This window comes from Polistes fuscatus, unplaced genomic scaffold, assembly GCF_010416935.1.
Source record: "Polistes fuscatus isolate 324 unplaced genomic scaffold, CU_Pfus_HIC Scaffold17, whole genome shotgun sequence".
In the NCBI taxonomy this organism is placed as follows: domain Eukaryota; kingdom Metazoa; phylum Arthropoda; class Insecta; order Hymenoptera; family Vespidae; genus Polistes; species Polistes fuscatus.
In genome coordinates this window covers 193,420-207,043 of record NW_025113075.1, presented here as the reverse complement: position 1 = coordinate 207,043, position 13,624 = coordinate 193,420, and the positions used below count along the sequence as shown (strand labels likewise).

Genomic DNA, 13,624 nt, shown 5'->3' with positions numbered 1-13,624 from the left:
AATAACTTCTTTATGAAAAACAAATAATAAAATGATAATACACCTTCTAATCGTATTTAATTAATTTTCAGGACACACGCGTAGAGTCGATAATTCTTTTTCTACATAACTTATTCCGATCTTATTTTCAATAATTATTAGTATTAAATAATATTGCACGATATAATATGAACGTAATGAAAAAATCGATAAATTTGATATTCATCTCGAAGACAGCATCGTTCGATCGAGTGGAATATTCAAATCGTCCATTAACTATTTCGTTATACCAGAAAATGTCGGCAAAAGCGACTTATTTCCTTCGTACTTATCTTATCATTGCATATTACATATTTTATAATGAATTCCCATAAAAAAGGAAACAGAAAAGAATGCAAATCGAGGAAAAAGTGGAACGATTTATCGCAATTTGTCGATCGCTCGTCGAACTGCGAATGCTAAAATTGGAATAACGAGATTTGAGATTCATTAGAGGTCGAAAGGGCAACGTTAATTAAAGTCAAACGAGAAGCAAAGAGATCGAAAAGGGACAATCGAGAGAAGAAACGTTTTTATGGATATTAGAATGAATAAAAAGAAAATAAGAATATTAAAAAGGTTCGTATAATTAGTTTGCTAGTCGCAGTCTCGTCAAAATATGAGTGTACTTTTCGATCTTTGGATGTAATTAAAAGAACAATTGGCGAATCGGTACATGCTAGAAAAAGAAAGAGAGATAAATGTTATTCTTTAATTGTCGAGAAAATATTTCTTTGCATTTAATATCCTATCCCGAACGTATCGTTTTATTAATCATCGACGGATTCTCAGCGAAGAAAGAAAAACGAGCTGTTTGTTCGAAGAAATAAAAGTAAGAAAAGAAAAATAGAGAGAGAGAGAGAGAGAGAGAGAGAGTAGAGTAAGAAAATGGTCTTGCGAAAAGATTATTATTTTATGCGAGACGAGGCCGCTCAAGAAAAATAGTTGACCTTTATCGAACAGCTAAGTAAAGTATGCGGAACGTGACATACTATTCCGAGATGAAAAATTGTTTCGTTGAAAGTGTTTAGAGGGCTTACTTTCTGTTAACGACATCATCCGGAAAGTATACATACTTGTTGTTTCGTATACTTTTTTAATAATAAACTTAGCAAAGGAAACGTGTGCAAATTGACGTCTTCGATCCAGAAAGTATTTATTAATACTATTGTAATTTGTTGCCCTCGGTGCCCTCGGGTTAGTACGTTTGACATCTAAACCTAAAGCCTCTCTAGGCCTGCATCGAATAATCATGAACAGGGTGGGTTGCAAAACGACGCAGCTTTGAAAATTACGAATTCGCATTCGCGAAGCAAGTTAACGAAGTAATCGTTCTAAATGGCACCATTCGAAATAGGCTACGAATAGACTCCGCATGGTATCGTATATGTCCTTTGTAGGGAATATCCGTATGTACAGCGGCGTACAAAAATTTCTTAAAAACGAGTGTAGGGAAACTTGCTATCCGAATAATTGAAACTCGTCGAAGAAAAAAAAAAGAAGAAAAAGAGCCGTCCCGATACTTTTTCCACGCCGACGTCTCGCGTGCGTCGTTTCGCGCAATAGACAAAAAATATAGCGACCCAAAAGTTTTGCACGCCACTGTATATGCATACGTACATCGTCAGGTTTATGTGCAAAAGCGCAGGGAGGAGCCAAGCTACCGCCTCCGCATATAATTGGCAGCAATACGTAATGTTCGATAATTTCAAGCATACAACGTTAATGGCAATATCCCATGGGTTAATCTCATCCGTGGTACCCACCGCCAATTCCTCGTGTCGCTTAACGCTGAGTTACAATTGAATCTAACGATGATCATCCCCCTTTCCTACAGTCTATGTTCCAAACGTTCTATACTCCTGACATGGGATTTAAGTCTCCAGCGAGATATTCGATACCATTTCCATATTTCGAAAAAATCCATTTGACGTATTCTCTCCCTGTCCGTAATAATTCTCTATAAATATTTTCATTTTACGGAGATAAAAACAAATGTTCATCGTTTGACAATATCCATCATCGAGGAGTATAAATTTGCGTAAAAGAGAATTTTGCGTTCCAATAATCAGCGACTCGTAATATGCTAATCTTACAAAGTCATCATTCGAGATAGATTATTGCATCTTAAAACGTATACTTATCGAGCGTTTATTTAATATAATATTAAGAAAAAAATGTAAGTAATTTTGCAAGCACCGTGACTAAAGCGAGCACGGTCTATCATTACTTAAACGATCGTTACCGAAGATTTTGTATACACCGTTCTCTTCCACTACGAATAAAAACTTTTCATATTCCGATGAAACGTTACTCGAGCGTGTTTATCCACCGAGAGAAAGAACGTTCTTCTCTCCAACCGTTATTTTCTTTTGCGTGCGTTTGGAGATAAGGGTTAAAAAGGTAGCTCTTAAAATATGGCCGGAGATAAAATCGTGCATCTATTTATTTACGTAATACGGGAGTCCGTGTTTATCGGTAGACGAGTGGAGGGATTCCACTCGTCCCGAGTTTCGCATATTTCTAACCAAAGTTAGTATAGTCGCGAATTGGTAAGAATAAATGAACATAGCGTAGCCCCATTGGCAACGATAGGGAGAGAGAGAGACGATGGTATTAGCGGAAGGCAGGACATAACGCTGTCACCATCGCTGGTGCGCTAGCATATTGCGGATTCGAACGCGGTAGCGAAAGGTTAGGAGGCGTGAATACACGTTTTTCGCGCGGTCCGCTGATTCGATTGAGTGAGATCGCAAGTAGGGGAACAGGTTCTTACGGGGTTCTTTCCTACCACCACCGAGAGAACGCGCTTAACCAACTTTAACTGGACGCGACCTGGCTGCCTGCGAACGTTTAAACATATAATTAGTGTTAATAGCTAATCGAGAGACCAGTCTCCTGCTAGCTCCTTTAATTAATGCATATCTCTTTCCTCGGATCGAAGTAACCCTGGGTGGGCCTTCTGTTACTTTCAATGAAATTACGATTTAATAACGAGTTGCGCGTAACGTCTCGGATCTATCGTGCGGAAATATCGCAAGGATGCGATGAATCTTAATATAATACATATATATTGTTACGTTAGAAGATAAATATGTTAAAATAATGTCGAGCGTCCACGGGGTTTGCTTGAAAATTTTGGGTAACCAAATGGTACTATCGTAGTAGTATTGCCGGAGATCGCATGGAAAATTGCTGGCGATTTATATAATAATAACTTTTCAAACTCGAGATTCTCGAGATTCTCGAAGATTCTGTTTCTCACGATTGTATCTCGCGAAGAGATTCCTTTCCACGGAAATGCCGATTCGTCCGAGTAGTCGAGGATAATAAGCTATCGATAAGTCTCGCATGAGCTCCGTCTTTACGAACGTTGACGTATCATCATAGATTACACGAAAGCTTTTTTCGAATGTAAGGAAAAAGATACGAACGAATGGGAAGATACCTAGGTTTCTTCTCGCATATTGTAAATACATACATACGTACGTACGTACGTGTTATACCTACGTGTTTTAGGTAGTAAGTAAGTTACATAGGTGCATGTAAGTACGTGGTAGCAATCATTATGCGCCACCCACACGATGGAGGTCCGGGACGAGCGTCGTTCTAATGACGGCATAAATCACGTTTCTCCGCAGGAAGCATTTATCATCATCGAGATCCCTGAGTAGTCTACCGCGTCCTGCTTTCTTCCAATAGCCCTCGGGTACTTTTCGTTTAGTTTTCGTTTCTTCTTCGTTTCTTCTCCGTTTCTTCTCCGTTTCTTCTTCTTTATGTCCTCCTTTCTTTTTATCATAGGAAAAAAAGAAAAATCTCCCACGAAGGCGCATCGTATCGTAAAGCATTCATTATTCGGCAAGAACCTTTGCCCTTTCTAATGTTCTAGAACACAACTGTTTATTCTAACAATACAATATCACATTTTCATGAAAATGTTGGTTCGCGTAAGTATTTTGGAAAGAATTTCTTCTAAAATGAAAGTCATTCGCTTACGGTTAATAATACTCGTTCTCCCATTAATATTTCCTAACAATGTTAGAAATTGAATGTTCGGCGAGAATCGGCTATGCCAACAGCGGCATTGGTGTACCACCGATAAGTAAACGTCATCAAGTATATATAGGAGGTGTACTCGTTTCACGCGTTTTGTTATTTTTCTTATTTCTCTTCTCGATCGCGTGGTATCGCCACTTCGGCAACAAATTCTACTTATCGAAGAATATAAATTCAGCGCTCGTAAGATAGTTGTTCCTTCTCTCGCGATTTTACTTCGTGATTTATTCGCGAAGCAAGCTATGCTCGAATCTTGTTACTTCAAACAACGAGGGGGAAAAAGAAAAATATTCTTCGGAAAAATACTTATATCCTTCAAAGTTACGAGTAAAGATAAATTATATTAACTTGTTATATACGCGTTTGCGATCGACGATTCGGATCGTTCCAAAATATTTGAGTATAGTTTTTCTATGAAAAGATAAAATACTCGTCGCATTGCCGTGCCTAATCCTAAATTCGAATAAGATAGGTTTGAACAGTTTGAGAAGCCAGTTAATATATATATATATATATTATATTTTAACATGGCATAGTTTAATTTAGCCGCGATGGTTAATTAGACTTTGGGGAAAGTGGACTCGCGCCACTTTCATAAGAAACGATTTTGCAATATCATTTAACAAGGGAACCTCCTACTCTTTGACCAAGGCAAACGAATATTGTATCGCACTGTATGGGACTTATTATATTATTATATAAATAAAAGGAAATCTCGATGAAAACTTTTAATGACGATTAAACAATTGAATAAATGACAAAACTCAGTGTGGAAACTTATGACTAATTCGATAATAAATTGATTGAATTATCTTTTGATATACTGTGTTGGAACAACTAAAAGATATTCAAAGGACAATACCCAGAATAGTTAGGTATAGTATAGAGCGACAAAAAGATCTCTAAGGAGAGATATAAGGTATGCGTCGCTGATCGAAGTTGGAGAAAGAGAAGAGAAAAAGTTCAAAGAAGGCGAGATTCTTCGGTGAAAAGGATGCGGAGGAGAAAAAAAGAAAGTTTGGTAGAGAGGAAGGCGGCGGGGAAGGCGGCGGGGAAGGCGGCGGGGAAGGCGGCGAGGAAGAGGCGAGGTAGGTGAGAAGAACAAGTCGTCTGGCCCCATACAGAGCTGAGTCATGTTCTTGGGCCTTTGAAGGGGAGAAGAAGGCCTGTCCCTTTCACGGCCTTTTTCTTCTTTGTAGATACCTTCGTCGTCGAGATTGGCGCCGTGATTTTTCACGGTCCCCCGTCGACGACTAGGCGAAATAGCGAACGAGTGTCTGCTATTTTTCTGCCTTCTCGCCTACCACCTTTATCTTGCTTTTTATTCTGCCTTTTTATGCCAATTCTTAGATCGATATACCCGGAATGACCCTGATCGCAATTATCGCCCTTCGCATCTGGCCTTCGCATCTGGCCTTCGACGCAAAATCCTTCATCTTAAACGTAATCGGTTAGGTTGCTGTGTTTGACGAATCGAGCGATGAAAGTGAGAAAGAAAATAAAAAATGATTTATAAGAATGGACAAATATGTGTAGCGCATGATTTAGACGATAATTTATTTAGTCAATTTGTTTTGAAAAAGAAAAATAAATTGAGAAAGTTGTCCGCGAGTAAGACGAGACACCGTGCTGGTTTTGCGTTTCAGGCGGGTGTGTTGCACAGCGTGGATGGCGAGTTCTGGCTGGAACCAGTCGCCGCCACCGCATTATCGAAGAAAGGGGAAGAGGTAGGAAAGGTGGAGAGACACGAGAGAAGACGGAGAAGTTGTTGGATCCGCGTACCGTCAAAGGTGCTCGACGACAAAGGTGCTGCCGCTGCTGCTGCCGCTGCCGCTGCCGCTGCTGCTGCTGCTGCCGCTGCCGCTGCTGCTGCTGCTGCTGCTGCTGCTGCCGCTGCTACTGGTCGTCCTCACCTCGTTTTCCGACGAACTGCCGAGAAACGAACCCGTGAAATTGGCGCCGGCTTGCCACCAGCTCGAGGACCCAGACGCCGGCGCAAAAAAAAAAAGAAACAAGAGAGAAACTGCGGCACTCGCGGTGAGAGGATATTCTACTACTTTTCCTATTTAATCGCATCAAATTGTGCATTTTCCTGTGTCTCTTATGTGTTAAATGAATATTCCGAAATAACCACTTATTTACCATATTTTCGAACAACATTATTAATAAGATTTCATTACTTACATCGCGTTAAGAATTAAAACTAATATATTTATAATATAGTAATTCCAAATTTCGCGAGGAACTAATAATCTCGAGTTTGGAGATATTAAGACCCCAGTCTGTCTGTGTCTGGCAGTCTGTTATTAAAGCTGGAGAAAGAATATATTTATTTTAGTTAGAAGAAGTTATTTTTGTCGCTTCGCACGAGTGTCAAATGAAATCTTAATTACAGCCTCGGCGGCGGTCGTTCAATCTGCATAAATCAGCGTCCGGCAAAGGCGCCGAACGCGCACTCTATTAGCGCGAAATGTTCTTTTATCAGGATCATTCGAAGGCCCTTGACACGCTACTCGATTAATATAAGCCAACGTTAAATACCTCGTTATAACTCCCATTCGTCAAGAAGATTTACCGCGAGCGTTTCCGTTACACGCTCTCTAGGTGAAGCGAGTATTTGAAAGAAACATGATTGCTTCGATTTAACCCTCTTAGAAACTTGACACGGAGACCAATTTAATTGATCCTCTATCCGCATATATCATCGAATATAGTAGAAATTCAAATGACTCGCCTTATAAACGCCTTATCAAAAATAATCTACCTTGTGTAATAGAAATTGTTGTAATTTCTTCGAGTCGACACTCGTTATTTCGAGTATACGTACTCTCTATAATTGTCGTACGATTGATACAAATCTCACAGAACCAAGGCGATTGACGGAGACTCGTCTCGAGTGGCAAACGCAGCCTGGTCTGGTTCAAGTTCAGGGTCGAGGTCGAAAGAAGCATCATCATCCGACGAAGCATCATCCAACGAAGTGGCGGCAACGTTCCAAGAGATCGATCAGTAGGCCACGTCACGTCGAGGCACTCGTAGTTGCGGATACAACGATGATGGCTTTTCATCAGGACGGCAACGTTGACACTTATCTTCTGACGATTATGAACATGGTTTCCTCGCTCTATCTCGATCCTACCATTGGCAACTTTATTAACATAGTCGTCGTCAGAATCATTCTCGTCGAGGATGAAGAAGCTGAGGTATGCAATGATGATTCGATGTTCAATGTTCAAATGTGAATACCTAATTGAATTATCTTTCATATAAATCAATTTGGATGAAATCCACTTTCGGAATTGTTCCATTTTTTGTCGATTTGAATGTCAAAGCATTCTCAGTGATGATAAATGACTACTTCCCTTTGCGCGCGTTTATCCGCGTTAGCCGGACATCACAGTGAACGCGGACAAGAGCCTCTACAATTTTTGCAAATGGCAGCAGAAACTTAATCTAGGAGACGATACGCACCCGAATCATCACGACGTCGCGATTCTCGTGACGAGAGAGGACATCTGCTCGAGAGCAAATACACCTTGCAGTACGTTGGGAGTGGCCCACGTGGCTGGCATGTGTCAACCCGATCGTAGTTGTAGCGTCAACGAGGACAACGGTATCACCCTCGCGCACACGATCACTCACGAACTTGGACATAAGTAAGACGATTCAAAGACGACCCTTTTTTTCTAAATTTGCGTATCGATTTTTTTTGATCTCGCTGCTTTAGCTTTGGGATGTACCACGACACGGAAAAGATCGGTTGCAGTAAACGCGATGGTGATACTTTGCACGTCATGACGCCTACATTCGAAGTGGACACCGTTGGTGTCGCTTGGTCGAGATGCTCCAGAAGAGATATTACCAATTTTTTAGAGTAAGTATCACATATATTAACGGTCACGCGTTACACCTACCAATACGATACATTTGATCGGAAAAAGTAGGCAAATATAATTATTGTTTTTATAAACTGTTTGTCTATTGCATCAATCCTCTTGATATATTACAATTGGAAGAATCGCTAAACAATGAAAAAAATGATTTTAGTCAAGGAAAAGGTGAATGCCTGGAAGATGAGCCTACAGTCCAACCCACTCAGTATCCTTACCCGGAACTACCACCAGGAGCTATGTATAATGCTGAACACCAATGTAGACTTCAATTTGGCGTCAGAGATGCATCGGTCTGCTCTCCTCTGCAGGAGGTAAAACGTAATCGACACTGAGCTATATTCGTGAGCTTTTCGTTAAAAGAAAGTAGTATTAATTGACGAATAATTATTCTAATAAATATCATCAATAATACAATATACCTATCCATTATTCGTCTAGATTTGTTCTAAATTATGGTGTATCGTCGATGGTTCCTGTACAACCATGTTACATCCAGCTGCACCTGGAACTCATTGTGGAAAACATATGGTATACCTATGTCTTTAAGCCATTTTATTTTGTGATTCACATTTAACAAATGAATAATTAATAATACTAATGATACATTCGAAAGATCTGTCATTTAAAGAAAGTTAATAAAGAAAGTTATTCGTATTGCGTTCAGTGGTGCCAAAATCAAAAATGCGTACCGATCGTCGATCGGTCGCATCCAATCGACGGCAGTTGGGGCGAATGGGGTTCCTGGAGCGAATGTTCGAGAACTTGCGGTGCCGGGGTCTCGATCATTGAGAGGAAATGTGATCACCCGGAACCAGCGCACGGTGGAAAATTTTGCATCGGTGAAAGACGCCGATATAAAATTTGCAACACGGAGCCTTGTTCCGAAGGAACTCCCAGTTTTCGTGCACTCCAGTGCACCAATTATAATGGAAAAGAATACAAAGGAAAAAATTACACTTGGCTGCCTTACTTTGATCAGAGTAAGTTACACTTTTTTTCTGCGGAGTCACTTCCATTCTCCTGTATTATAACATTTTTTCATAGCCGAACCGTGTGAACTTTACTGCACTGACATAGAAGAAAGCGTGATTGTTCCTTGGGGTGAAGCTGCCCTTGATGGTACGCCCTGTAACGTCGGTAGTCGGGACATGTGCATCGCAGGAATATGTAGAGTCAGTATTATTTATTTCCTTTCTTTACAATCGGGATAAGTCAACAGCCTTAACGTTTATCAATCCTCAGAAGGTCGGCTGCGATTGGACCGTTGATTCTGATGCCACGGAAGACCGATGCGGTATCTGTCATGGCGATGGCACACAGTGCGAGACTACTAATGGAATTTACGACAAGAACGATGGTCCAGGATACAAGGAAGTCATTGTAATTCCTTACGGATCGCGTAATATCAAAATAGAAGAAATTGGAAATAGTAAAAACTACATTGGCATTGGAGTACCAAAGTCTGACAAGTACTTCCTTAATGGAAAACGGTACGTAAGTGTACGGTAATAGAAACAAAGGATTATCAATCTCTTATCTGATAAAGATATCTGATAAAGATTTGTTCGAACTGAAGTCTAACGCCAGGATACTAATTGGACAGGCAGATCACTCTGGCAGGAGAATACGAGGTTGCCGGAACTCCGGCCCTCTATGAACGTGAACGGGACAGGGAAAAGATTAGGATACCTGGCCCTATCAAAGAAGACATTGCGATTTACGTGAGTACGCTATCATCCTTGAGATATCAAAATTATTTCATTGTTTATATACTTGTTTCTTCGATCGCAACACTGTGAGAGTTCAAAAATATCCTCCTTGTAGAATATTCAATAAAATACCATCGTTTCAGTTAATTTACAGGGGACACTATCGGAACTTTGGTCTGCGTTACGAGTACACAGTACCAAAGAAGGAACCTGATCGTGCCCCGGAATATATCTGGATATTTTCCGATTGGTCGTTGTGCACGGTAACCTGTGGCGGTGGTACGCAAACGTCTCAAGCTCTCTGCCAAGAAAAAAAGAGTGGTGCCGTTGAAGAACACTTTTGCGAAGCCACGATTAAACCCGAAGCAAAATTACGCGAATGTAATTCAAATCCTTGCCCTGCCAGGTCAGAGAGTATGAATATCTTAAACTGCGTTTAACACAATTCTCCAAGGAGTTGATTTTAGTAGGGCCTGTGTGACCACCTTACGAAAATATATTAATATAACATCCCTTTCCCCTAGATGGTGGGTAGGCCCATGGCAAATGTGTCCTGTAACCTGCGGCAAAGGTGCTTTGCGTAAAAGATCAGTCATGTGCGTGTCATCGGGTACAGGAACTGACCGATCTGACCTAGCTTTACCAGACAAAGATTGCGACAAGAATACAAGACCCGAGGAAGTGGGTCCTTGTCAAAATTTACCACCATGCGAACCATCCTCGGAAATACCTTTGATAGTTTATACAGAAAACAAAGACGCGTCATTTTACAATGTCAGCTCGAACGATCACGATGGTGGTGGTATTACGTTAGACGATGGTCTGACCACCCCGGAACCAGAAATCCTTGAATTCGACAATGTATTTGATGAAAATCCAAACAATTCGATGTACAATACCAAGTCAAAGTGGACTGTTTCGAGATGGAGTCATTGTTCTTACGGAAAGAGAAACAGAAAAGTCACTTGTTCGAATCCAGGAGATTGTAATTTGGATGACAAACCTATCAGCGTAGAAAATTGTCACGAGGGAAAGTGGATCGTCGGTAAGATGCTAATCGTACTTAGTAATGATGATCTTTTTTATTCTTTCTTATTTCCAGCGATTGGTCAATCAAATGAAGGTGCTTCTTTGACATCACATATTGAGATTTTTTTATGCCACAGATATTGAGATAGATACTGCATTGTGTCCATAAACGTCACCAATTTTTTTTCTTTCATTTTTCTTATGTTCAATTTTCTTTACTTTTCATTATATGGAGTTAATTGATTTGGCATACGATTGACAGGCACTCAACGAACTTCTTCCATAACACTGTAACGTTTTCAGGAGATTGGGGAGCATGCAATGCGACTTGTCTCATAAAATACGGAGTCAAAAGTAGAGAGATTGAGTGTCGTAATCAAATAACAAACTTATTATCTAGTGATTGTAACTATGAAAGAAAGCCAATTGGTAGCAGACGATGTTACTATAGAAAACACTGTAACAACGATAAAGATGGTAATTATATTTATTTAATTACATTAAGAAGTGCCAAGTCTCTTTTATTAGGCTTTCCATTTAGGCCACTATGATCTGTCATCCGTAGAAAAATATAAGAACATTGACCATAGATGACCGACATGGCCAGGACGGATAGTCTAAAGTTGGTCCATAGAGACCAGCCATGTGCCATTTAAAACGTGTTAATCCAAATTTAAATGCTTAAATGATTGATCGATGATCCTTTTATTTCTCTTCGTAGATTGCAAGGACAGTATAATACCTTTGTCGATGTGTGCCACTTACAAACGCATGTGCGACGTTTCCTCGATTGTACGACAAAAATGTTGTGCCACTTGCTTCAAAAAACGTAAACATATACGTCATAACAGACGACACGCGTTTTTGTAACTCAATTAATGATATCCTTAATGTTTAAATTAATCTTGTTAAAACGACGTCGTAGTCTTTACTACTTTTCTTTTCTTTTTTTTTTTTTTTTGTTTTTTTTTTTTCTTTTTATTTCTCAACGTTATCTGCTTTTGACATCATAAAAATCAATGTTAATATTTCAAATCATAAATAAATAACATCTTGAATAGCAGAAATTTATTATATTGACGCCATTCTATCTGTGTGTGTATCCATATAATTTTAATAAAAAGATTACAGAAAAATCATATATTTTCTATAGAAATGTTCAAATTAATATTGGCATTCTTATTTAAATGTTATATAATTGTGTTTTAATTATTATAAAATTTGTAAATACATTATCTTATGATAATTCTAAATAACACAGCATCTCGTTACAGCTGATTCCAACTATAATAGAATGTAATTACATTTACATTGCCATCTTATTTTTTTCTATAATTCTTAAGATTCGTTGAAATATATAAAGGTACTCCCAAAATCGATACAAGAAGTGCTACTCCGGAGAGAATTTTTTCCTGTATAATAAGAAAAACAACAATTTTAGAGAAATAATTACATTAATATAAAATAATTCAATGTGCGAGAACATTATATTATTTAAGAAGTTCGTACAATTTTCAAAAGTAATCTATAGTAAAATTTGTAGCTGCAAATATTATTTAATTTAACTCTTTCGTTACTATCGACCCATATAATAGTGGTCGTCGTAACCCAAGCAAACTGTCTTTAGTATATATTTACTGTATGCTGTATGCCGTAACGAAAGGGTCAAAATTACACTTGGCTACAAATTGTTAGATAGATAACGTGTGATTATGTTAACGATACTCGATTAAAGATTTTCAATTAACGTAAAATTACGTTACCGATTATGAAAGCGTTAATATTTATTATAAAATTAAATATAATATATAACACAATATAATATACAATATACTAAAATCTACTAAAATATATTCTTATATACTATTTGATTATGTAAGCGAGCAATAGGTCAAGTCTATCAAATTGACCTGTTTTTCCATAAACCTTCATGAATTGACAAGTTCTCGACTTTAAAACAATTATAGTATAAAATAAGCTATCAAAAAGTTATGAGTTTTTTCTTACTAATTAATCCTAAAAACATAGTATACCCCTAATATGAACATTTTCTAATGCACTAATAGTATATTGAATATAACTAAATGTTATATAAATATATTGACTGCCTATATAAATATATTAATTTAATCAACTTTACAAAAGACTACACCATTATCTTTATATTACAAATATTACATAACGTCGCAAACAAGAAATACTTACAGTTAATGATACTTTGACTAACGGAGGTAAATCAACTACGGTTCTACGTTGCTGTACAATTTGTTTCGCCAATCGTGCATTTCCAATTGCCTTTTGAAAAACAAACATTTTGCTTTTTATTCAAGATTCCAGTTATCGATCACAACTTCTACGTTACAGAAATGGTTTAGAACGATGGCACGAAGAAATGTAACTATAGATAAACCATAAACCATACGCTACAATACGATTCGTATATGCGCTCAACTTGCTCCTTATGAAGTAATTAAATGCTTAGAGGATCAAATTGAGATCGACCAATCGCATTACTTTACCAAGATATCTGCTTCGTGATTGGGCCAAGCTATGCTGGAATCTACCAATGACGAAAAAATTAATTATATACGAAGTTTGTAATATTTATTTAAAAACAAATTACAAACCTATAGATTAAACATCTATCTTTAGATTAAACAATTATTAAATCTACCAGATCATAGCCGCATTTTGAGGTTGTAAAGGAAAATATACAAATTATTAACTCGCTATTAGATAAACCATTCAAAAACATTGTAAAACAACAAGGAGAAATAAAAAATAACCAAATATCTATCTAGAAATAAAATTACAATTTTGGTATAAATACAAATTTGCGCAAACTAAATTTATTTTATTTCAAATCATTGAAGATTGGTAGCTTTTTATATAATTTGAACCAATTAAATTATTTTGTTG

At 38.0% G+C, this 13,624-nt stretch overlaps 1 protein-coding gene and 1 long non-coding RNA gene across 3 annotated transcripts in view; one reads left to right on the top strand and one right to left on the bottom strand.

The window, feature by feature from the left end:
* LOC122515035 (A disintegrin and metalloproteinase with thrombospondin motifs 18-like) overlaps positions 1-11,844 on the top strand; it is a 47,292-nt gene extending 35,448 nt beyond the window's left edge. For both annotated transcript variants that reach the window (XM_043632169.1, XM_043632168.1), the window contains exons 4-17: positions 5,721-6,111; positions 6,940-7,277; positions 7,462-7,730; positions 7,802-7,948; positions 8,122-8,278; positions 8,406-8,495; positions 8,632-8,947; positions 9,012-9,139; positions 9,210-9,457; positions 9,571-9,688; positions 9,820-10,082; positions 10,201-10,721; positions 11,009-11,182; positions 11,427-11,844. In XM_043632169.1, the coding sequence (XP_043488104.1) occupies positions 5,721-6,111; positions 6,940-7,277; positions 7,462-7,730; positions 7,802-7,948; positions 8,122-8,278; positions 8,406-8,495; positions 8,632-8,947; positions 9,012-9,139; positions 9,210-9,457; positions 9,571-9,688; positions 9,820-10,082; positions 10,201-10,721; positions 11,009-11,182; positions 11,427-11,575 (3,309 nt within the window). In that variant the 3' untranslated portion in view covers positions 11,576-11,844. The remainder of the gene's footprint in view (positions 1-5,720; positions 6,112-6,939; positions 7,278-7,461; positions 7,731-7,801; positions 7,949-8,121; positions 8,279-8,405; positions 8,496-8,631; positions 8,948-9,011; positions 9,140-9,209; positions 9,458-9,570; positions 9,689-9,819; positions 10,083-10,200; positions 10,722-11,008; positions 11,183-11,426) is intronic.
* Positions 11,759-13,229, bottom strand: LOC122515037. Its single transcript, XR_006303195.1, has 2 exons — positions 12,911-13,229; positions 11,759-12,117 (listed from the first exon to the last, which is right to left on the bottom strand). It is a non-coding gene; the product is annotated as an uncharacterized LOC122515037 (long non-coding RNA).
* Between the last annotated feature and the right edge of the window lie 395 nt (positions 13,230-13,624).